The 25,155-nt window shown below is 46.3% G+C and overlaps 1 protein-coding gene across 3 annotated transcripts in view; it reads right to left on the bottom strand.

Annotated features, from left to right (window-relative positions):
- The window catches only part of rreb1a (ras responsive element binding protein 1a), a 42,450-nt gene that overhangs the window by 6,378 nt on the left and 10,917 nt on the right, over nucleotides 1-25,155 (bottom strand). The window contains exons 2-14 of one of the 3 annotated variants that reach the window (XM_024279784.2): nucleotides 17,188-17,282; nucleotides 9,175-9,270; nucleotides 8,931-9,102; nucleotides 7,762-7,831; nucleotides 7,344-7,433; nucleotides 7,110-7,273; nucleotides 4,705-4,849; nucleotides 4,485-4,636; nucleotides 3,385-3,574; nucleotides 2,466-2,735; nucleotides 1,939-2,386; nucleotides 277-1,864; nucleotides 38-210 (exon numbers count right to left, since the gene is read on the bottom strand). In XM_024279784.2, coding sequence (XP_024135552.1) covers nucleotides 38-210; nucleotides 277-1,864; nucleotides 1,939-2,386; nucleotides 2,466-2,735; nucleotides 3,385-3,574; nucleotides 4,485-4,636; nucleotides 4,705-4,849; nucleotides 7,110-7,273; nucleotides 7,344-7,433; nucleotides 7,762-7,831; nucleotides 8,931-9,102; nucleotides 9,175-9,268 — 3,556 coding nt within the window. In that variant the 5' untranslated portion in view covers nucleotides 9,269-9,270; nucleotides 17,188-17,282. The remainder of the gene's footprint in view (nucleotides 1-37; nucleotides 211-276; nucleotides 1,865-1,938; nucleotides 2,387-2,465; nucleotides 2,736-3,384; nucleotides 3,575-4,484; nucleotides 4,637-4,704; nucleotides 4,850-7,109; nucleotides 7,274-7,343; nucleotides 7,434-7,761; nucleotides 7,832-8,930; nucleotides 9,103-9,174; nucleotides 9,271-17,187; nucleotides 17,283-25,155) is intronic. The other 2 variants (XM_024279782.2, XM_024279783.2) reach the window with 2 other exon arrangements.

Raw genomic sequence — 25,155 nt, 5'->3', positions numbered from 1 at the left:
TTGTCTCTCGGACCCCCCCCCCTCCCGTAGGATGTACCTTTCTTTCCAGACAGGTCTCCCGCTCCGGTCTTCAGGAAGGGGCTGAACTTGTTGGCGTCGGTGGTGGCCAGCATCTTCTCCACGCTGGCGAACTCGCCGCTGGACTCCAGGTCGATGGCGCCGGGCTTCTCCTTCCCCCCCACCGAGGCTGGCTTCTTCTTGGACCGCCTTCTGAGGGAGGAGCAGCTGTCAGACCGGGAGGAGGGAGGTGAAGGCGGTGCCGGTGAGGTCACGTACCTGCAGTCGGGCGCCTCCTCGCTCTGAGCGGCTGCAGCTCCGGCGGCGTCTACGGGGGGGTTTAAAGAGGCGGCGGGCAGATGGGTTTTTCCGTCCAGAGAGGCCGCCTCCCTCTTCAGCAGGTCCTGCGCCGTGGAGACGGAGCTGATGATCTGAGCGATGGACGCCAGCGGGGGCAGCTCCTTCAGGGAGGGCGGGGATGCGGTGGAGGTGGGTTTAGGCAGCAGCGGTTTGAGGCGCTGGGCACGGGGTGGGCCGGCAAGCGGGGCGGGGGGTGGCGTGGAACCCGGCGGGAGCTGATAGCAGCCCAGCTGGGGGTGGGGGTGCAGCCCCCCCAACGCCTTCTCGTCCTTGGACAAAGCAAGGGCGTACGTCTGCTCCAAGCCGCCGCTCTGCTCTGTCTTGATGTCCGTCATGTCAGGCCCCGCCTCCCTCCGCTGCCGCTTGCTGGGGATGGAGAGGTCGATGGGCTGGTCGAGGGCGGAGCAGTCGAAGCTCTCCACCTTGACTGAGGGAGAACCCCCCCGGCTGCTGCGGCCCTTGGCGGAGAAGTCGAGCGGCTGGTCCAGGTCTGCGGGGTAGACCAGGTGGGGCAGCTCCTCCACCTTCACCGCCGACAGAACCTGAACTGGGATCAGCCCGTTCGGGGGCAGCTGGGCGGTGCTGCGTGCGGCCATGACGGTGCTGGCGGGCAGCAGCGTGGCGATGTGCTCCTCGATCTCCCGCTCCTGCACCTCAGGGTGCTGCTTCAGCAGGTGGTGGATGCAGTTCCGCTTAGCCAGGAAGGCGGCGCCGCAGCGCCGGCACTCGAACGGCTTCTTCTGGCAGCCGTTGTGCGTGCGCAGGTGGATCTGCAGCGCGCGGTAGCTCTTCAGGTCCTCGCCGCAGAAGCGACAGGTGGTTTCCGCTCCGGCACAGCCCATCTCCGAGTCCGCTGTGGGGGTGATGGGGGCGGAGATGGTGGTGGTGGTGGAGGTGACGTACTTGATGTTCTTCTCGATGTCCTTCCTGGACGTCTTGGCGTGCTTCTTTCTGAGGTGGCGCTCGCAGTTGGCCTTGACGGTGAAGGGGTAGTGGCAGACGCGGCAGACGTACGGCCGCTCCCCGCTGTGCGTGCGCAGGTGGCGGATCAGCGTGGCCTTGTCCGGCGCCACGTAGTCGCAGATGTTGCATTGGTGGGGGATGATCCCCAGGTGGAAGCGCATGTGAGCCTGCAGGACGCCGGAGAAGGCGAACACCTCGTTGCAGAAGCGGCAGGGGTACGAGCCTTTGACCGAGCCGGCGCCGCCCCCCGCTTTTGTCCCCAGCTTCCTCCCTCCGAGCCCCGCCTCCTCGTTCACGGCTGTGATGGCGGTGGGTGGGGAGTCGGAGACCGGGGAGTCACCCAGGCTCTCTGCATCCCCCTGTCCCGCAGTCCCAGCTGACGGGGACGCCTTGTAGGGGGTGGGGGGCGGCAGGCCGGGGCTGATGCAGCCCAGAGAGGCCTGCTGCGAGCTCTGCAGGGGGGGCGGGGTGGTTGCTGTCAGGCTGGAACAAGGGCTGTTGGGGGGTTTGGGTTTCAGTGGGGGCATCGCCTTCTGACTCGGACCTAGAGGAGAGGAAAAGAAAGTCTGTGACATCACCACAAACTGAACCAATCACGCGCCTCGGGCCGGCACCCACCTGCAGCGAATCCTGGAGCTTTGGCCAGAGGCGGCAGTCCCATCTGATTGGGCGCAGCGGCTGCCACTTTAAGGATCTGCTGGATGTCTGCCAGCTCCATGATCTCGCCGCCGCCCGCCTCCCCGGGCTTGGCTCCTGAGGAGGCGGCGCTGGCGGCGGTGACGCCCCCGTCAGGCTGCAGCAGGAAGCCCTTCTGGAAAGGCTGCAGGGACAGCAGGCGCAGCGCGTCCCCCTGAGACAAACCCTGCAGGACAGAGCCGGACGCCTCCAGCAGCGGGATACTCAGAGCGGCCAGCCCCCCCAGACCCAAGGTCAACCCCAGACCCCCAGAGAGGAAGCCAGAGGCGGGCTCCTGGGGGAGGCTGGAGGACGGCGGCTCCACGTGAATCACCTTTATACTGTCCAGGTAGGCCTGGTGGATCTCGTCGTCAGTGGGGCCAGACTTCACCTGGGATTTTAGAGGGGGCGGGGTTAATCCCTGGAAGGTCGTTCAGGTGTCCAGACTGAGTTCTGGATCTGGGTCTTACCTTTGACACGTGCAGGAGGCCCAAACCCTCCAGGAAGTTGGCCTGAATTGGGGGCGGGTCTTTAGTATCCTGCCCTCCCACGCCGTTTTCTGTGGCTCTGTCCTCTTCGGCCTTCTCTTTGGCGCCGTCGGTGGCGGCAGGAGCGTCGGGGTGGGAGGTGCTTTTATGCAGCTCCAAAGCCGAACGCAGAGGGAAGGCCTTGTCGCAGCCGTCGCAGACGAAGCGATGGAACTTACTGATGCAGCGCCGCAGATTCGTCTCGCACCAAACCTGCAGGGAAAATGGTATTTTAAACCAGGGGTCCCCAAACTATGACCTGTGGGCCAGATTGGGCCCGCCTCCACATTTGTCCCGCCCCACCGACATCCCCCCCACCCCCACACACACACACACTATGAGAAACGCTGATCGAGAACCACAGAGAATGTGACTTTTTATTCCACCCTTCTGCAGTCTGAACAATGACGGGAGAAGATAAAATATTTATTGGTTTATTAGTGATTCACATTTTCTTTATTTCTTTACTTTTTTTCTCAGTTATTAGGCTAGTTTGGCTTTTAGCTTTATGCTAGATAGCTGATTTGGGTAAATTACAGATTTTACCATTTTTTTGCTAATTTGTTATTTAGCTAATATTTTAGCTAGCTATCACCTTCACCGTTTTCAGCTATTAGCTGTAGCATCTTGAGCTATCAGCACTAGCTTCTTGAGCAGCCACAATCAGCTTACAGCATTCACACTAGCATTATCACAGGTAATGCTTTACATCTAGTTTTTAAAATGCTATAGTACTATTTTTTTCTATGAAGATTACAGAAATGAAGAAAACAGTCATGTGGCCCTCACAAGAAAGAGTTTGGGGACCCCTGTTTTAAACTCAAACTTTTGACCACGCCCACAGAGCCATCAGCAAACATACCTGCGCGATCTGAGCAAACTTCTTGCAGGAGAAGTCGATGAACGCCAGGTCGTTGAAGCCAGTGGGGATGGAGGGGTTGTTCTGGATGAAGGGGCGGCCGTTGGGGTCCTGGGGGAGGAGTTTGTGGACCCCCGCGTTGTGGCGCAGTAAGCCGCGGTGCGTTCGGAAAGACAAGCAGCAGAGGTCACACCTGCAGGGACAGAGAGCACCGTGGAGAAGCTCCTCTAACAGAACATTCAGGCTCGTTTCACGGCTGCTTATTTGCTGTAGTTCTCCATGAGGCCACAAGGTGGCGAAAGTTCTCCACATTTCTCAGTGAAAACATCTGCGTTTGGCTAAAGTCATCTGAAGAATTTAGCTCCTAAAATAATGGAAATCTGTAGGAATCTGTTCATTAGTACGTGATGTTTGTTGTTTTCTGTTTTTTGTTCTCTCAGTTGTTTACAGTTTGCATTAAAACCATTGAGAAAAATGATAAAATGGATTACTGTGAGGGGGCGGAGTCAAACTTGGAGTAGTTGTGAATGAAAACTGCCAGCTCTCTACTTTGCAATGGCGCCCTCACAAAGGTCAAAGGTCATGCTGAAAGTGTAAATCTATTTGACGCGGATGCGCAGCTTCATGGGACTGCAGCAGACTGCGCAGGTGAGCGGAGCAGAGGCTGAGCCTGAACCTGACTGTTCTCCTCGCTGCTCCTTTTACGCTCAGAAGCATCCACCATCCGACTGGTCCAGTAAATTACCCCCTCCACTGCTCCATCCCTCCTCCATGCGGTGCGGCCGATCCTCTTACCGACTGATTAGGGAGGATTACCTGCTAAATATTCTCCTTCCTCCATAACGAGCTCAGCGCCGCCTGCTGACCTCCTTCCATCCCTCCCTTCTCTCCTCTCCCTGATGTTCTCATCCTTTCCACCTTGAGTTTTTAGCTCTGCTCCATCCCTCCTTCATCAGCCCCTCACTTTTCCTCACTTCATCCAGGTTGTGTTTGGTAGGAGCTGGTTTCCATGGTGACAGAGGGGGGAGCTCCACCAGCTGCTCTCAAACATCCCTCAAAGTTTGTCTGAACAAAGTCACATGACAGCAGGGGTGGTGGAGTACCTCAGGGCGGTGTCAGGGTGCGAGTCCATGTGAGCATCCAGATCCAGTCTGGAGCTGCAGGTCTTGAAGCAGATTGGACACGGTAGCAGCTCCTCCTCCGAGCCCAGCCCCGCCCCCACAGCCTCCTCCTCGGCCACGCCGTCCTCCATCACCTGAACACACCACAGCCATTAACCCCCCGCAGCACGCCATGAATCTGGGAGGAGGGGCGGGTCTTTACCTTCTTGCTCTGGGGTTCGTCGTCGTTCTCCTCGTCGTGGCCCTGCCTCCTCTTAACGGAGGGGCGGCGGCGCTTGGTGGGGGAGGGGGGGCTGCTGATGGGCGGCAGGCCGCTGGCCGGGTCCTTCTCGTGGATCTTCATGTGTCTGAGAGGAGAAATCACAGAACGTCTCGGTCAAATTTGACAGAAATACATCTAACCTGTTGGCAGGAGGCCAACGCCTGTAGGCGGGGCTTAAAGTGGACATGTGTGCTTATGTCACAACTGTGGAATCAGCCAGATGCTGAGGAGGAGATGAGGGGAGAAAACGAATCAAGGAGATGGAGGAGGCTGGAAGAAAGAAGGATGGAGGGGAGACCCCTGACTGAATGTGTGAGTGGGGGGGTGATGATGGGAGGAGGAGGAGGAGGAGGAGGAGCTATCCCTCTGCTCAGACTTTTCATCTATTAATAGAGGCGACAAGCAGGCGGCAGGACGCCCAAAGAAGTCCTGATACCCAGTCAGCAGATCTGAGAGCAGCTGACAGGAAACCCGTCCACCAATCACAGCGCAGAGGAGGAGGCGGCCAACCTGGGAGCAAAGTCCGCCCGCCTCCAACTGCACTGTGACCCCAGAACGGCCAATCAGAGAGCCAGAAAGATGCTGAGTCAGCTGAGATACAACTTTGGTGAGAGTCGCAAACAGCTGCTTCACTCACAAACACACAACTGCACCTACACATGTGCACACACACACAACTGTCCAAACACACAACTGTTCGCACACGCAAACTTTCAACCGAACACACAACTTCTTCACACACACAACACTCATTAGATTGCACACACACACAGACACACACACCCATAAAATTGTATGCACACATACGTGCATTCACATCTGCAACCGCACACACACAGAAAGAAGCATATCTGCACATATCTGGCATATCCACACACGTGCACACACACCCCCCTCGCTCAGACACACACATGCACACACGTGCGAGTGCACACATGGCTTGAGCAGACAACGCAAAACAGACAGAAAGGGAAAAAGAAGAACAGAAGCGTTTCTTCCTCCTCCTCTTCCTCTAATCAGAAATTCTTTCACAGTCAGAGGACGCCGTCAGGGTAAGCTCCGCCCCTCTCCATCTCTCTGGTTGTCTCGTCGTGTTTAGAGTCTCTTCACTCTAACTTTACATTTAAGCTATTTTGTGTTTCTGTGATTTTGAACAAAGTTGTCTGTTGTGCGTCCATCGTTTCTGCATTGTCTATTTCACTCTGTTGTGTGTCTGTTGCACATCTCCTGTGTCTTTTGTGTGTCTGTTGTGGATTTGCTGTTTATTGTGTTTATTGTTTTGTGTTTTGCGTCAAATGTGCATCTGTCGGTAGTGTGTTGCAGCGTTGTGTGTCTGCTGTCATTCTTTTGTGTCTCCATTGTGTGTCTGTTGACAGTCTTAAGTGTCTGCTGTGCAATTTTTGATAGTGTGTTGTTGAACTGCTGTGCCTGTTATTTTTTGTGTGTTGTGTGTCTGTCTGATGTGCAGCTGCTGCATGTGTTGTGTATGTGTGTGCTACATTTGTTGTGTGACTGTTCTGTGCCTGTTGTGTGTTTGTGTTGTGCGTCCTCTGTCTGTTATTTGTTGTAGATCTGTTGTGTCTTTGCGTTTCTGTTGTGCATCTGTTGTGTGTATGTTGTGTACGGGTGTGCCAGTGCTGTGGGCATGTTGGTTGTGCATCTAACTGTGAGTCTGTCGTATGTTGTGCCTGCTGCGTGTGTTGTGTGTATGTTGCGTGTGTGTGTGTTGTTTGTGTGTTGTGCATCTGGTGTGTGTTGTGTGTATGTTGCATGTGTGTGTGTTGTTTGTGTGTTGTGTTTATGTTGTGTTTGTGTGTTGTGGATCTGCTTCATGTCTGGGTTGTGTGTATGTTGTGCATTTGTTGTGTCTGTTGTGAGTCTGCTGTGTTTGTGTTGTGTGTGTTGTTTGTGTGTTGTGCATCTACTGTGAGCATGTAGTGTGTTGTGCGCCTGCTTGTGTCTTTTGTGTGTGTGTGTTGTGTATCTGCTGTGTCTTGTGTGTGTGTGTGTGTTGTGTGTCTGCCTACAGTCATTCCTTCTGCCCACAAACCTTCATTCCAAACACTCAGCTTTGTGTTCTTCAGTCTTTGCACACAAGTGTGTGCTGAATGTGTGTTGAGTTTTCAAAGTTACACAAGAGTTTTTGAGAGAGCATGGAGACACAGTAACACACACACCCCAACACACCCCCACTAACACACACACAGGTCAGCAGGACGGTTGGCTCTGTCATGGAGGCTGCGCGTCACTGATAAATAACAGGGCGTTGCTGCTTATGTGTGTTTGTTGTGTGTGGATGCATTGCGTCCTCCTGTCCCTGGTGAGACACGTGCGTACTGCTGCACCTGTGCATGTTTCCGTTGGTGGTGAAGGTCTGCCCGCAGACGCTGCATTTGTACGGCCGCTCGCCGCTGTGCACCAGCATGTGTCTGTCCAGCGACGAGGCCGAGCTCAGGCACTTCCCGCAGATGCTGCAGGAGTGATCCGTGGCGCCGGTGTCGGCGTTGTGCTGCAGGGAGAGCGCGGGCGTCAGAGCTGCGTGGTGGGTGGGTGAGGCGGGGGGCGTGGCGGTGACTCACCTGTCGAATGTGCATGGTCAGCTGGTGCTGAGTCTGGCAGTTCTTGTCACAGAGCGGACAGATGAAGGCGGAGCTATCGTCTTTGGCGTCCTGCAGAGACAAACACCAGAGAAGAAGACTTTAGGAAAGCCGGCTGGTTTCATCAAGGTACAGAAGAAAATGAGAAATTCTTCAAATAAAAACAGATCTTTCATCACTGAAATCATTTCATCAGTCAAATTAAATAACCTCAGCTGTCCATGAGGCTCATGGGTAATGTAGTCCTGACAGATCACACGACTATTTGATCCTGAGGAACGTGGTGACTTCATGTTTTAAAACAGAACCACAAACACACAAAGGGTCCAGTTTCACATGAGGTGATGCTGGCAGCTGGAATGCTGCAGAGCATGATGGGAGGTCAGAGTTGCATGGTTACCTGGTTGCGTCTTGCGTTGCGGCTGGGCGGAGCTCTCGTGGCGGCCGTCACCAGCTTTCCGGGCGAGGGACTGCAGGAAGAACAGAGTTCAGCAGGAATAAACACAACCCTCCTCACCCCCAGGGGGCGCTGTGATGACTGTTTGGGCATTTAAGGCGGGGGTCCCCAAACTACGGCCCGCGGGCCAAATCCGGCCCTCCTCCACATCTGGCCCGGCCCAACAGACTGCTATGGCTAAATTAGAAATTTTTCCTGTTTTTGAGGCTAATTTGCCATTTAGCTAATATTTCAGCTAGATGCTAACTGTTTGGCTAATTTAGAATGTTTTGAGTTTTTTCAGCTAATTTGGTTAATTTTATCAGCTTCAGTGTTTTTAGCTATCAATTTAAGCATCTTCAGCTATTAATCTATCGCAGGTAATGCTATATATCTAGTTTTAAAATGTTTTATAATTTTTTTTTTCTATGATGATTACAGAAATGAATTATTTAAAATTTGGCTACGAGTGGCTTACTGGAAAACTATAAATCTTAACGTTTAGGCTGCGATAGTTACCCTTTTTCTGTTAGCCTACAAACCGACCCCTGTCCCCCATCAGAGAAGAAAACAGTTATGTGGCCTTCACAAGCAAAAGTTTGGTGGCCCCTGCTTTATTGGATGTTTTTTAGAAATCTTTTTTTAGGGTGTGGTCAGAAAGGCCCCATCTTCCAATAAACATTATCTGTTCAGACAAAAGGGGGCGCTACAGCTCACACCTACTTCCTAAAATGGAAACTTTCTACCTTTTTTAAATAAGGTTAACAGCCAATCAAATGACAGCAAGTGAAATTAAGTGTTTGAAATAAATCTATTATTGTTTAGTTTTTGGCAGTATTTTATCACTACTGTGTTTTTCCTGTACTGCAAAAGTATTTTGTGGTATTACTGCAGAAACGCCACAAGAGTCACATTTCTGTCGTTCTGGAGACATTTGTCCACTAGGGGACTGAAGAAACCTCTTAAAATCAAATAACGATTTTGTTCTTTTGATGAATTTTAATGCAACAGGTAAAACAAAACTTTCTGTTTAGTCTGATGATGCTGTCACAAGAGGATTCTGGGAAATGCTCCTTCACGGTTACCACCAGCAGGTAGAACTTTATTGGATGCTATTACTGCCCGGCGCTCACCTGGGGGAGGGGCCTGCGGAGGAGTTCACCGAGGCGGCTCCACTGCCGTTCTCTGCGTCGCCTCCGTTGATGGTCCCCGCTGACATCACGGCTGACATCATGGCGTTGATGGACGACAACTCCTCTCCTCCTGCCGCCTCCTTGGCCTCCTCCAGCACGCCGTTCATGGCTTCTGCAGGAGAGCCCTCGTGTTATGTTTCTTCAGGGCGACCGCCGGCGCCGGTGAATGACGGCCCGTGCTTACCTTTCAGCTCCTGTTGAGGTACTTTCTCTCTTGGCTCCGCCTCTTCCTTGTTGAGCTCGGCGGTAGCTCCTCCCTCCTCTGTGGCGTTCTCCATGACTGTGATGACAAACAAACATACAGTTGTTTTCAAGGGTTCAGACTGTGAGAGGGGTCATCAGAGGTCAGTGGGAGGGTCAGACCCAGACAGGAGTTTTTCTCGTTTCCATCAGATGTTGTTCTGATTGTGACGGGTCGACCTGAACAGCAGCTGCTCTGAACCAGAGGGGGGGCATATGTAGGGTTGAGACCCTCACACCTGTTTCTACGGCGACTGAGAGGCCCGCAAGGGAGAGATGGAGGCAGCGAGGGAGGAGGATGCAGAAGGGAAGGGGCCTTCTTTCAGGGAGGAGGAGGAGAGGACGAGGCTAATTACAGTTTCCTGTGAGGCAGCCCCCACAGGAAGGCGCTCTCCAGAGCCGGCCACTTCCTCCCCCAGCTCAGGAACAGCCTCAGAGTGTTTGTCCCACCACTTCAAAAAGGAGCGTCCTCACAGACCCCGGCCCGTCTGTTACAGGTCTGGACAGGTCAGTCACAGACCCACCGACCTTCTGCAGAATGTCACAAACCCTCTCCTCTACGTTTGGTTAGCCTTAGAGATCAGCGAGGAGCTCATCGGCAGTGGAGCCGTGCAGCACCCCAGGATGGAAAATGTGCCCCTCCAGGAGGGAACGCCACGAGAAGCTGTCTGAAGAGTTTGTAAAACCTTGGCATAAATATCCCCCTAAAGAGGGCGCACTGGTTCTCAACTGTAAGATAGCGGGAGTTTGCCGAGTCTGTTACCATGGAGACATTATGAGATGGGCAACCGAGTACACATCCAGTTCACTGCAGGTCACATGCATGTTTGTGCACATCCAGCAGGGGCAGTTTACCGAGAATAAAAGTTGGTTACAGTCTTTAATTTGGGGGGAAAGAAAACAGTAAAAGTGACCAAACAAACACAGGTGAGTCCAGAGGCCTCGGCTGAACTTCCTCACTACTCCTTAACCACTAACAGATTAACATGTTTTTGGAGTATAAGTCGCAGTTTTCATCACGGTTTAGTTGAGGTGCGACTTATATGGGATTAAAAATAAATAAATAAATAAATAAATAAATAAATAGCAGCACCTGCTAGAGGGTGCTGTGGGTGTATGCATCATTATTTGCTACTAGCAGCAACGCAGAAGAAGAAGCTCCGCCCACTCAACAGAGGATGAAGAATTCAGTGAACTGAAGTTCTATAAAGACTTCTTTGCATGTTCTTTATGTTATGGTTATTGAAAGTCATATTTGCTCTAATATATTATACTCCTACTATGTTTCATGAAGAGAAAAAGATGTAATTGTACAGTAGGGAAGTGTGCATATATTGATTCTGTTATCTATTCTGTTTAATAAGGTTTGCCTTTCAAGGAAATAATGTCTATTCTTTGTCTTGTATTTTGTATTCTACTGAAAATGTGTCAGATACTTCAGTGTGACTTGTATGATTTTTTTCTTCTAGTTTTTGTCTGCTGCGACTCCGGTAGAAAAATACATCATGTAGTGCAGGACTGATTTCAAACTGTATGCACAAAACAAACCATCAGAATTAAAAACATAATAAATATGATCATTTAATAAAAACTATTTAAGTGTTCTGATGATGAAAAGTTTAATAATTTATAAAATTAAAAAAAGTTAAATACTTTAATGTGAAATTGTTCAAACAAAATGCATTGTGGTCTATATTTGTCAATCTAGTGATGCACAATAGTTGTTTTTTTTTTTTGCAGAGGATTCTGGGAAATTTCCAGGGCTCTGGACTTTAGAATTCTAGATTCAGACACCCCAATAAAATGATAAACACCCTAAATAGTGGACTAACTGGGAGTGGTGAGCTGGCAGGTATATCTGACTTTATTGACTTCAAAACTATGTCTAAAAAAGATCAATCATCTGAATCAATCTTAATTTAAAAGCTGAATGCTGAAAACAAAGGATTTTCTACCAATTGTCTTTGTTTTTAAGCTGTTTGTGTATCTGTACATCATTTCAGTAAAAATAATCAATTTGTAAAACTAGATAAGCTGCATTACCTGTGATGATGTTAGTATGAATGCGTTTTGCTGAATGTAGTCGCTGAAGATGCTGAAGCTTCTGGTGAAAAATGTTGACACAATTTACTTTAATTGCTGAAGATATTTGCTGAAAATGCAAAAGCTATTTGCCACATGTTAAATTTGCTAGAAGATTGAAAATTTAAAGAGCTTAAGTTAAAGAACTATGAAATAGTGCTGAAGCTGACCTAAATTTCTGAAAAAATATGTAATAGAATTGCTTAAAAATCCCTAATATATGCCAATTATGCCAAATATGAGCTAAACTTTAAATTAGCCCAAAACAAGCTAGCTCGTTGCTTAAATACTAGCTTAACTCCAAAATAGCCTAAAATTCCTCAGTAAACTAAATTAGCCAAAAACGTTAGCATGTTGCAAACATATTAGCTTAACTCAAAATCTTTGAAAATTCCAAGATAAAAAACAGTTGATGAATATATTCAAAGACTTGTTGCTAATCTACTTTAGACGCTGAATTTGAAGACTTTCTCATTCATTTCCTATAGGAATAATTTGCTCAATATTTAAAAAAAATATATAAAGTTTATAAATACCAGTGATACAAGCAGTAATTTCCTGAACAGGCTAAAAGTTTTGATATCAAGATTGCTGAAATTGCTGACAGTGTGATTGAGTTTTTACGTACAGAAAGGAGCAGGAGAATCACTATAGTGTGAATGCTTATTAAACATTCACACTATAGTGAAAGTTCAAGTTTTGTTCCGTTTAAATCACCAAATCCGTTTTTCAGAACCTAACTAAACTGATTGAAGTGAAATATTTGACAGTCCCATTCAGCTGAATTGCAGTAACATGCACTCGCCAGCTGTGCACGTGCTGACCGCCACAGACAGCTGTCAGGAAAAAGGTGCGCTTGTTGGGGGGGTGCACAGCTGTCCACATGGGGAGGGACTTGGGCCTCCTCCGAGTTAAAGTCAGACTTTACAAAAGACAAAAGCTGGTTTGTTTTGGTGGATGAGGCTCCACCCCCGGCGCCCCCACCCCCCACAGGAGGATGGAGGGGTGCAGCTCTGATGGACGGCTGACAGCTGGATGAGAGTTCTGTTTCCACTGACCTCTGAGAGTCGCTGCTCTGACAGAACGGTTACAGCGCCGGGGCAGGTGCACACGCCACACACGCCACACACAACACACACACCACACAACACACACAACACACAACACACTGATGGGATGCACAGGCAGCATTTTTACTGCCTGTAGAAACGAACGGCAGCAGATGGAGAGATGAAGAGGAGGGGTGATGGTGATGAACAAGAGGTGCAGCACCTTCAGGTCCAGATTGATCTCACGGTCCTGATGGAAGGAGGGTCATCCAGATCCACCTGGACCTGAGAATCTGTCTGCATCCTGCTCAACCTGGGTTCCTCTGGTACTGTCATGTAGGACTGCCACGATTAGTCGACTAATCGACTATTAAAACAGTCTACGACTAATTTAATAGTCGATTAGTCGTTACTTTATATTATCTGGAGTCAGAGTGTAGTAAAGTTGAAAGTTATGATAGTATTCTTCAAGCTTTTTGGACTATTTTAACATTTATTAGGGTTTTTAGGCTAATTTGGAGTTAAGTCAATATTTTAGCTACATGCTAGCTGTTTTGGCTAAATTAGACATTTTTCCAATTTTTAGGTTAATTTGGGATTTAACTGGCTATCAGCTTCAGCGCTTTAAGCTATCAATTTCAGCATCTTCAGCTATCAGCACTAACATCTTCAGCAGCCATATTCAGCTTACAGCATTCACACTAGCATTATCACAGGTAATGCCATGTATCTAGTTTTTAGTAAAGCTAATGATGGTTAAAATGTGTGCTTTACATCCAGTTTGCCCATGACCTGATTAATCGACTAATCTGAATAAATTGTTGTTGATTAGTTGACTACTAAAATAGTGGTTTGTGGTAGCCCTGCTGTCAGGCTACGTTCACTCTGGCCTCAGTAACACCAGTTTCAGCGATCACTTCTGATCAAAAAAGTCGATGTAAATGCACATTAAAAACTTGAAAACTTCTTTTAAGTTTGTTAAAGCAGGTGTGATTAGGACCTAAACCACCAAATGGTTCCTGAGCGCGGCTGTGTCTGCAGCTCACCACTCCCCCTGGAGATGAACCAAATGCAGAGAACAAATTTCACTTATCTAGTTGTGTGACAGCTAAACTCAAAGCAGTTCCCGTCCTGCTGGGGGCACCTGTGTTTAGGGGGGTGGGGGTGTCAATGATGTGATGGAGGAGGAGGAGGTTTCCTGCCTGTGCCTCCTTTTCCTCCATTTAGCAGGTGATCTTGCAGTAGGACAAAACAGAGGTGAATAACACACCTGCTGCAGACCCCCCCCCCCCCTTTTTTTATTTTTTTTATTTAAACCCCCTCCATTTATATCTGTTTGGGGGGGCACATCTGAGTCGGTGTCGGCTGACACTCGGCTCTCAGAACGGATGAAGGGTGCATGTGGGGTGGGGGGTGGACACGATCCGGTCACCATATGCTAGCTATTTATTACCCCCACCCCCACATTCATGCATCTTCCAAAGGCTTCACCTCCGTCCAACTACCACTGGAGAAAGACTCCATCATCCATGTGAACATGTGATCCACAGATGAAACGAGCAGCCATTCGTTTGTGGAGGACTTTGTGGGCGGGGCCTAACTCCAGCAGGCACCTTCTAAAGATCTCGTATCAACAGCAGTTTCACGCAAACTGGTGCAGTTTGTGCTTCTCTACGACAAAATAAATGCACATGGCTTCACTAGCTCCGCCCACATGTTTACCATCATGTGGCTCAAGTCCGTAACATCTCATTAAAGCCCCTAATGCCTGTTGTCACAAATACGCAAACCACTTCAGCTCTAAAATTACCTAATTTTAGGCATTAATAGGGTTCAAAATAGCTTTTTTTATCACCGTCAGAAGAATAACATTGGAAATTTTTCAACAAATGCTAAACTGGTTTTCATGGCAACCTCACAGACTGTTACCCCTTTAATGCGACATTCACACTGCTCTCTGCGATGTGCATTCAAGTGACCGATTCAAATGAAAACTACGTAAACATATAAATGAGAAATTAAAAATCCTGGAGACTTTGACCCAGACGCTGATCATCTACAAAAGAAGAAACGTCCTCCTGATGTTCTGACGGGTTAACCTCAACGCTTCCTTCCCCTTCTGTCTCTCATTGTATGTGATACTCTTAGATCAGGAGACGTCAAAGTCAATCACAAAAGAGGCCAAAATCCAAAACACACCTCAGGTCTTGGGCCGAACAGGATAAACATTTATTGAACAACCTAAAACTACATTTTTAAAACTTTAAAACTGTAACTTAACATAATTATGAACTAGATATATAGCATTACCTGTGATAATGCTAGTGTGAATGCTGTAAGATGAATTGTGGTCGCTGAAGATGCTAGTGCTGATAGATGAAGATGCTGAAGTTGATAGCTGAAAACGCTGATGATGACAGCCAGCTAAAATATTAGCTAAATAACAAATTAGCTAAAAATAACTTTTAAAACAACTAAATTAGCCAAAACAGCTAGCTTGTGGCTAAAATATTAGCTAAACTTCAAAATAGCCTACAAAATCCTAGTAAAAGCAAAAAAATACTCCAAAATGTAAATTTTTATAACTTTAAAATCGTAACTTTTTAACATAATGAAGAATAATAAAATGCAGGAATATAATTTCAGAATAATAATAATTATTAATAATAAATCAACTTAAAATGACAATAAAAATAAAAAGGTCTGGAGGGCCGGATAGAATTACCCGGAGGGCCGGATCTGGCCCTCGGGCCTTGACTTCACACGTGTCTTAGATCATTAACAAACTTTTAAGGCAACAAATTCAGATCAGTAATATTGTTTTTAACCTTAAATTACAATAAACAAATTAGCGTTAAAATCCTAATGTCTCCCAAATCTGTTCTCTAACAGGAAGTCAGGAGGTGCTGCCTCCCCATATGGAGGAGAGGTTGATCGCTCTTCCTGCTGACGACGCCCCCCCCCCTTACAGCCCCTCCTGCCTGAACTTGTTCACATAGACTCCTGCAAACAGCGGCTTCAGTTTCTGCACCTCGCACGTTTCCAGAGCCTCTCCTTCAGTAACTGTGACCCCTCCCTCCTCACTTACATCATCCGGTCTTTCAGGCTCATCCCTGTAACCCCCCTCCCCCCCACCCCCCTACTCAGTTACACATTCACCGTTGTGAGTCTGTGTTTGCTGTGCGGCCCAGACCTGCTGTGAGAACGTCTTCAGATAGCATCAACCCCCCCGGGGAGGCAACGTTCACCGGCTCTGGACCAATCAGGGCCTCCTCATCCTCTCTGATCCGAGGACTGATGGTTGGGAAAGTTAGATCTTTCATGAAATGGTGTGGGGATTCAGAGACGAGGTCAGTCATGTCCGACTGTTTCTCTAAAGCCCCGAATGACTGAATCCGACTGACCCCCGGCTGAAGCTGGACGCTCAGAGTCAGAAACATAAAAGAAGAGAAAGTGTCTATTTGGAATGCAAACACGTTTCTGATTGTTTAGGTAAACTCCTCTGCATGGAGGTCCATTGACATAGCTCCAACTTGCAGCCGGCCTCTAGTGGTCTTTAGAGGAACTACAACATTTAGCACTTCCTGCTTTATGTCAACTTTTTCTACTGTCCTCAGATTTCCTCACTTTTGCTTTGAGCGCCTCTGAGAGGAGAGGCTCAGTACTGATCAATCCAGTACAAAAACACATCAAAGCTCAAGTATTTGTACACAATCAGTACATTCCACTAAGACACATGCGTCAAAGTCAAGGCCCGGGGGCCGGATCCGGCCCTCCAGGTAATTCTATCCGGGCCTCCAGATCATTTTATTTTATTGTTATTAATGACCCGATGTTATCTTGTGCTTATTTATAACTTGTATAATTTTGACAAAATATATTTTTATAGAGTGTAAAATATTGAAAGTTATTTAAGGTTTAAGTTGATTTATTCTGGAATAATATTCCTGCCTTTTTATTATTCATGATTGTGTGAAAAAGTTACAGTTATAAAAATTGGCATTCTGCTTTTTTTTTGGACTATTTTGACTTTTACTAAGATTTTTTATGCTATTTTGGAGTTAAGCTAATATTTTAGCTACATGCTAGCTGTTTTGTCTTACTTAATTTTTTTTGTTTGTTTTTTTGTCTGTTGGTTTTTTGGGTAATGTGCCACTTAGCTAATATTTGAGGTGGCTATCAGCTTTAGCGTTTTCAGCTTTCAGTTTTCATGATTTCAGCTAACAACTTCAGTGTTTTTTGCTATTAATTTCAACATCTTCAGCAGCCAAATTCAGCTTACAGCATTCACACTAGCATTATCACAGGTAATGCTATATATCTACTTCATAATTATGTTAAAAAGTTACAGTTTTAAAGTTTTAAAAATGTAATTTTTGAGTGTTAAACAAATGTTTAACCTGTTCGTCCCGTGACCTAAGAAGTTTTGGGTTTCGGCCTCCTGTGTGATTGAGTTTGAGACTCTGAATAAAGTCAAACCTTGATGTGTGTGAATGACATGTGGACAGCTGAGTGTGAAACTGCTGCTGCACAGGAACCAGAGGAGAAAATGAAACTTGTGACGTCAGCCTGTGAATAAAGTGTCACATAATGAAACTTTCAGTTTCTCTGCTGGAAGGAGAAACCTGACAACAAGCGGAGCCTGCAGCTCCAGAGCAGCTTCAGGAAATAGACAGAGCCCTGACCCACAGAGAGGACAGGTGAGAGGCGGGGGAGGGCAGGACAGCACAGGTGTGTGTGTGAGACTGTCATGAAATGGGGGGGGGTGAGGAAGAGTGAGGAGGAGGAGGAGAGGAGTGAAGGAGGGATAAAAGGAACATATTTACCGTTCTTTTCGTTTAGCAACGCTCACTCGCTCAAGTTTCTCAGGGGCGGGGCAGGAGGGGGCGGGGTTTGTTGTGTAAGTGTCTGCAACTTCACACTGTGGAGGGGCAGAACACAACACACAATCAATACAACAAAGACACACAAAGTTAAAATAAAAAAAGATGAACATTTTCTAAAACAAAACAAATGGATGATAAACTGATCGCACAACCGAGACAGAAAACAAAGAAGTCAACACAAGAAGTGTCACAAGCTCAAGCTAACACAACCTCCGAACCACACTTTCACTAAATGACACTGTTGTGTTGCTGCGTCTGCACACAGCTCATGTGTAATCACCTCTGACACACAACACAAACTCAAGGCGCCACATGGGATCGGAGCGTCCCGATGCATTATGGGTAAGACAGATACCTGCTATCTGCAGCATGTGGGGCAAAGTGGTTGAACAAGGACAGACTGTGCGTCTGTGCAGAACCAAACTATCTAGACAGCAGGAGTCAAAATACCGCTTCCTCATGAAACTAAACAAACGAAGAGGAGGAGCAACTCCGGGAGGAGAGGAAGATGGGCAGATAAAGGGATGCAACAGGCTGCAGGCTCAGGGATGTATTTATGGATGGAGGGATGATGGGTGAGGAGAGGGGGAAGGAGACAGAAAGATTAAGAGCTTAGACGGCTGGAAGGACTAATCAGGAGGCAACTGAGGATGGAGAGGAAGACGTCTCCATCCTCCACTCACTGCAGGGCGCTCCAGCATCCCTCCAGGACAAACTACACCTTCATCAATTCAAATCAAACTCCGTGCTTTTAGTTTATAATGTAGTGACATGTCCCCCTTTACCAGGGGTCGGCAACCTTTCACAGTAAAAGACAACTTTTCTACTGATCAGAACCTAGAAGGAGCCGTATAGTTTTACTTTAGCCTATAAGAAATTTGGATTTGCATTCATAACCTTCTTTTTTAAATAGTACATTTTTTTATTTTTTGTTCTTTTTCCCTCTTTGTCCTCAGCAGTCTTACACTGCTGGGTTTTGTTGTTTTACTTTGGGTTGGTAGTCTTAGTTTGTGGGCTTTGTTTATTTGTTTTCTCTAGGTAGTTTCTGACTCAGACGGTCGACATGACAGATTTTAAACACAGATGAGACGAGGGGAAAGCTGCATGGAGTAAACTACAGAGGTCTGAAACTGCTGTTAGCGTCATTCAAACCAATTCAATCTTTATTGATTCATACATTCCATTTATTAGACAGAAATAATGGAACTATAAGTTACAGGAGGTGTCACCCCTCCCCCTTTTAGCCAGGATTTAACCCCCCCTCCAACCCCCACTAAGAGATCAGCTGATGAAGTAGCCCTAATTAGAAACTTCAATCTGACGACAACTATTCAGTTATTGGTTAATTAGCTTTCAGCTGATAAATATTCAAGCTAAGTATGCTTCCACATGTGTCACTAGTTAACAAAAATAAAATTACCTTTTTATTTAAAACGTTTTTAAAAGTGTTTTTTTTTCATAACACATGACAACAAGTTAGTGTACCTGCTTTAGCCTGTTAGCCAAACCACTTCAGGCTGACTGTTATTTTAATAGAACGATCCCAATCAAATCCACAAAACTGTAAGTCACTTATCTTAGTAATGTGGAATTATATTGACTCTTCTCTTAGAACAGGGGTGTCAAACTCCATCGCACAGGGGGCCAAAATCAAAAAACACAGCATAGGTCGCTGGTCGATCGAGGTCATTCCAGAAGATTCTGAAGGACAAAAGTTGACTGTGTTCACGGTTGAAAAGTTACAGTAAATCAAAGACCATAAACACTGGAGCTCCAGTGTTAAAGGGTTAAACCTTAAATACGTTTCAATATTTTACTCTCCATAAAAATATTTTTTTGTCAAAAATATACAAGTTAGAAATGCAAGATAACATCGGGTCATTCATAACAATAAAATCAAATGATCTGGAGGGCCGGATCCGGCCCCCGGGCCTCGACTTTGACACATGCTTTAGAAGAAGTTTGACTGGACATGCAGAAAGGTAAACAACAACATTTTTTAGGAAAAACAAGAAATATTGGGGATTTGTGGCAACTTCAAACTAAAAAGTGATATAAAAGATGTCAGAGTTGCACATTTTGGACAAGTTTGAAAAAATAATTTCTTCATTTGATCATTTTGACTTTTCTCCTTGGAAGAAAGTGTTTTTTGAGAGTACATTTTACATTTTAGATGTAACTAGTTAGCTGCTGTTGGTGCTCCTGGCCGGCCGCAGCAGCAGCTGAGGTGATGAAACATTAGCCCGTTAGCGTCTTTGTTACACAGTAACAGAAACGGTGGGCACGACAAGTGGATGAAACGGTTCTGTTTGGTGTGGAGCGGGCTGTAACATACTCGGAGGGTAAAAATAACCCGCCAGCAGGATGAGGAATGTGCGCGCTCAAGAATGCCGCTCAGCTTCTGCTTGACAGGCATGGACAAGTGGAGAGGAGGAGGAGAAACACCTGAGCAGACCCAACCAGCCAGAGCTGCAGCGCAGACGCCTCTAATGCATGAAAACACTGAACTCTGAGCATTCGGAGGTCAAAGTTTTTGACCGTCCGTTCTGCGGCGAGTGGAGCCGGTATGATGATCTTCACCAGAGGAATGAAAATGCTTCTGAAATGTTCCTGTTTGTGGCGTGCAGAGCTTCAGGCCTGCTCGTGAGGACCTCGCACAGGAAACGGGGCGTTTCACAATCCACGCTGACCGCAGGGATGGAGCGGGTCGAGCGAGCCTGAGAGCAGTGGACTAACAAAGAAAGAGGGAGAAAGGGGAAGTGAGAGAAGAGGAGACAGAAGAAAGAAGCAGAGACGCAGAATCCCGTCAGACCGGACGGGCCGCTCTGCCGCTCTCCTGCACACGCCCAGTCAGGGGAGCTCCATTCTGATTGGCTGCCGGCTCGCCACCCTTCAGGAAGCTCGTCTGTGATTGGCCGGCGGCTTGGCGCGCTGCCTCCTGGAGGACATCAGAGCCTCCCGTCTCTGTTGCTCCACAGCATCCTTATCAAAACACGCAGATGAGTCAGAGCTTGCAGTTACAGGTTAACTCTTCATCCCCATCAGGCCTAAGAAGGCGGCCCCGAACGCCACGGCAGAACGCATGACTCAGCAGTTCTGTTTCCTAAGTCCAATTCCTCATATCATCACGAGAAACAAAACGTTTGCAAAACAAAAAAACCACATCAGCTGACGGAGCAGCAGAAGCTCCAAGAACAACCTGACGTTCACTCACTCTCTGTTCCCCCTGCGTCAGATAACACACTCTGAACTCTTTCTTATCGGAGGAGATAAAAGCCACAGCGGTTCATCCTCAGAAACCTCCTCCATCTCCTGGAGCAGATGGAGCCGTCACTCTGACCCCAGAGAGCTGTTGGGAGCTGGAACCAGCCTCCATCATTGTAATGACACACAGAGAGGAGGTGCTCTGAGGAGCAGCTGTCCCGTGCAGGTGTCGAGGCATCAGTGACCTCTGCTCCCTCTGTGAGGCGGCCATTCATTCACACCACACCAACAGATGCTAACCTGACGGAGCAACTGTGTGTGTGTAACTGAGACCCTCTGTACTGCAGTAAACCATCCTGCACTGAACCCCCCCGTTTCCTCCTCACACTACTGCTCACCTGCAAACAGGCCCCGCCTCTTTGAGGAACCAGACTGATGTAGGACCAGCATGCACCAGGGCAGACAGGGGACTTGTGCCCTTTCATCCAGAAAGATGAATAAACTTCAGAGTACACATTTACCCATGATGCACCTGTGACCTGAATGTTATTTATCCGTTTCCATCAGTGAGAGGAGCTTAATCATTGCTTATTCTTATCTTTGTTTATGCAACATTTGATTCTGATGTCTCATTTTAGTTACTGCACAATTGCTAACAAATCCTGATGAATAATTCAGTGCTTGACTCCGCCCCCAAAGTACAGCTCTGACAACACAGACTAAGAGTATGAAAATGGCATCCAAAAATGAATGAAGCTAACTATAGCTTAAATTGGTCCGCAGACATGGGAGAATAAAGTTCATTTAAAAAAAATGAAAAATGGAAAAAATTTTAATTTTGTCAAAACGTCTACCAGATTGTAAAAATAACAGCTGAACTCAAAATAAGCCTAAAAACTGGAAAAATGTCTTAATTAGCCAAAACAGCTGGCATATTGTTACAATATTAGTTAAATTACAAATAAGCGCAAAAAAAAAAGAAAAAAAATGTCTAAATTAGCCAAAACAGCATGCATAATACTAAAGTGTTAGCTAAACTCCATATTATTCTAAAAAAACTGGAAGGATTTTTTTCTAATTTTACCAAAACAGCTAACAAATTGTTAAAACATTAGTCAAACTCCAAATTAGGGTAAAAAAAAACTGGAAAAATGTTTAAATTAGCCAAAACTGCTAGCATAATGCTAATATTGTAGCTAAACTCCAAATTATCCTGAAAAACCTAGAAAAATGTCTAAATTAGCCAAAACAGCAAGCATAACACTAACATTTTTGCTAAACTTCAAATTATTCTAAAAAAATGGAAAAAATGTCTAACTTTACCGAAACAGCTAGCATATTGTTAAAATATAAGTTAAACTCCAAATTAGGGTAAAAAGAAAACCGGAAAAATGTCTAAATTAGCCAAAAACAGCTAGCAAAATGCTAAAATACTAGCTAACCTCCAAATTAGCTTGAAAAACCTAGAAAAATGTCTAAAGTAGCCAAAAAGCTAGCATGTTGCTTAAATACTAGCTAAATGCCAAAATAGCTTAAAATTCCTCGGTAAACCAAATTAGCCAAAAATGTTAGCATGTTGCTAAAATAGAAGCTAAACTTCAAATTGGCCTTAAAAAACCCTCATAACAAACTACCCAAATGAGCTAGCATAATGCAAATATAACAGCTTAATGCCAATTTTTTTGAAAGTGACTATAATAGATGAAAACATAGTTCATGAATACATTTAAAGTATTGCTCATATACTTAAAATTATGAAATTTGAAAACTTTCTCATTCATTTCCTATGAGGCATGTTTTGCTCAATATTTAAAAAACGATAAAGTTTATGAAAAACAAAAATACAAGCAGTAATGTTCTGAACGAGTTGAACGTTTTGATATCAAGATTACTGAAATCCCTGAAAGTGTGATCGAGTTTTTACGTGCTGAAAAACGTACAAAGAGGAGCAATCGTGTGAATGTTTACTAAGCAATCACATTATTATTAAACTGGTTTTATGTTGAGATCCCAGATCGCTGCAAAGACATCCCATAATGAAGGTACCATTAGGGAACTTCCTGTTTAAATCTGATCAGCAGGGGGTGCCGATGGGAGGGGTCACAGCAGAAATGATTCAACACTGAACTTTTTCAATAATCCCACTCCTCTCTCCTCAGTTCAAACCTTCATCAAGCCTCTGAGTCTTTCTGATCTGTCGTCTGTGCGTCCTCTGTCACACTTCAGACCTCTAACACTGGGTTAGACTGAAGCACCTTCAGCACGGCTCCTCTGCCGGTTGTCGTCCCGTTCATCTGCAGTTCATAAAGCGCTCAAAGCTCGTCCTCATCACTCCATCCCTACCAGGAGTCCCACGCTCCTCCTCCTCCTCCAGCAGTTGTCTCTCGGCTCAACAAGCGACACATTCATAGTCTGCCTGCGCACACAGCAGCTGGCGCACACACACGCCGCCTGTTAACACAACTGGAGTGTGTTCCTGAGCGAAGAAGGCCGAGACACTGGCAGTCCACGTGTTCGCGGGCAGACAGGAATCGGAGTGTTGGAGGAGAAGAAGAAGTGAGAGGGAAACCCCACAGACTCCAGCAGGCGCACACACAGCAGGACACGTCCACCACACCGCAGTCACACACATCACTACTGCTTTCATGCTTTCACTCCTCTTTCTTAAAAAACTATTTCACCCCAGAATTTTTTTCAAATAAGCATGTTTGTTTTCTGCAAGGATTTCAAAATAAAGCTCACAGCAGCTTTATCTGCGTTTGGTTTGTGCAGTTAAGAAGCCCTCTCTTCCTCCTCCTCCTCTTCCTCTCTGAGGATGGGGAGGAAAACCCCTCGCAGGAGTGTTTGGCCAGCGCAGAGCGAGTTGGAGCACGTGGAGGGTGGGGCCTCGGCGCGCTCAGACACAGAGCAGCAGCTGAAGAGTGGAGGTGAATAACTGAAACTTCCCACGCGCTCAAAATCACGGCTTTGCATTAATGATGTCTGACTCACCATCACCATCATCATCATCATCATCATTACCTGCATCTCCTCAGCTGATTCTGGTTTTAGATCGCAGTTCCAAACTTCACAAAACAGGAATCAGACACTTTTATTTTGTAGCTTTTTTCCCATCCTTTCGTTTTACGTTTTAACTTTTCCACATCAAACGTGTGCCTACATTACCCATCATGCCCTGCATTGCATCACAGGAATCAGGTTTCATGTGGAAACAAGCTAAAACATGAAGTGAGACAGTCGGCCCCCTCCCCCTCTCCTCCCCCACAGGCTGCTTTGTGAAAACAGCCCTCACGTGCACACGCACATGCACAGAAGCAACAGTGATGCCGTTCAGCTGATGCTTGTTCCACATTCAGTCTTTTTGCATGAAATGACAGAAATGACACGAAGAATGAGCGTGCACGTGAGCGTGCATGGGCAGGGCGTGGCGTTGAAGAGGACCAAGTTTCATATGAATGAATAGACTAAGCTGGTTTGTGCATCTGCCTTTGGGGCAACACACACACACGTGCACACGTCTCACACTCCTTCGTTCCCATGGGGAGAGTTTTCTTCCTTTTTTTCCATTTTCTGGTTGAAGCTGAATGGACTGACAGGCGCGCCCGCTAATCCAAACCCCTCCATCCACACCTGAGACCACACCCACTGAGCACACACCTGCACAGCCTCACAAGCGCACTTTCATTCACTTTCCCCTCTTCTTCAAACAGAAACGCCCTCCAAGGATTGACCTCTTGGTTTTAATGAAATGCTCAAAAATCAGGAAACTGGAGTTTCATCCTGAAGATGATCCGCTGATAAACTGAGGAAGAGGAGGAGGATCATATCATTGTTTGTGACATCTCTTTCCCAAGAAGTTGAAGACTTTGAAAGGACAGCAGCATCTCAACCATCTCAGTGAGAATGTATGGACCAGTCCATGCATGAGCACGAGTCTTGTTTGACATTAGTGCTGCCGCAAAAGATTATTTTAATATTCGACTTATCACCGATTATTTTTTCTGATTAGTCTACTAATCTAGTCATGTGCAAACTGGATGTAAAGCACACATCTTAACCATCATTAGCTTTAAATTAACTACAAACTAGATTTACCTGTGATAATGCTAGTGTGAATGCTGTAAGATGAACTTGACCGCTGAAGATGCTGAAATTGATAGTTAAAAACACTGAACCTGATAGCAGAAAACACATTAGTTAAATGCAAAACTAACCTAAAAAACTGAAAAAATCCTAAATTAGCCAAAACAGCTAGCATGTAACTGAAATATTAGCTAAACTCAAAAATGGTCTAAAAAACATTACTAAATGCCAAAATAATTCAAAAAGCTAACAGAATGACAGTATAACAGTCAATTTTACTACACTCTCACTCCATATAATATAAAGTAACAACTAATCGACTATTAAATTAGTCGTTGACTATTTTAATAGTCGATTAGTCGTGGATTAGTCGACTCATCGCAGCAGCTCTATTTGCCTTCCACGTGCACCTCTGCATCCCTACATGTGATGCGTTTGTGGTTTTCAGTAAATAACAGTTTAAAGAAGGTCTGACAAGAGGAAACAGTCTTTTCACAATAAAAGCCTGAAGTCAATGATGACGTCACAAGAGTTTTCTGTCAGTAGAGTATGTGCACACACGCACACACACACGCACGCACACACACACGTATGTTTGCTGATGAATCTGAGCACCTAAAA

This window comes from Oryzias melastigma, linkage group LG20 (assembly GCF_002922805.2).
Source record: "Oryzias melastigma strain HK-1 linkage group LG20, ASM292280v2, whole genome shotgun sequence".
Classification (NCBI taxonomy): domain Eukaryota; kingdom Metazoa; phylum Chordata; class Actinopteri; order Beloniformes; family Adrianichthyidae; genus Oryzias; species Oryzias melastigma.
The sequence above is the reverse complement of the archived record's forward strand: the minus strand, read 5'-3'. Positions and strand labels throughout refer to the sequence as shown.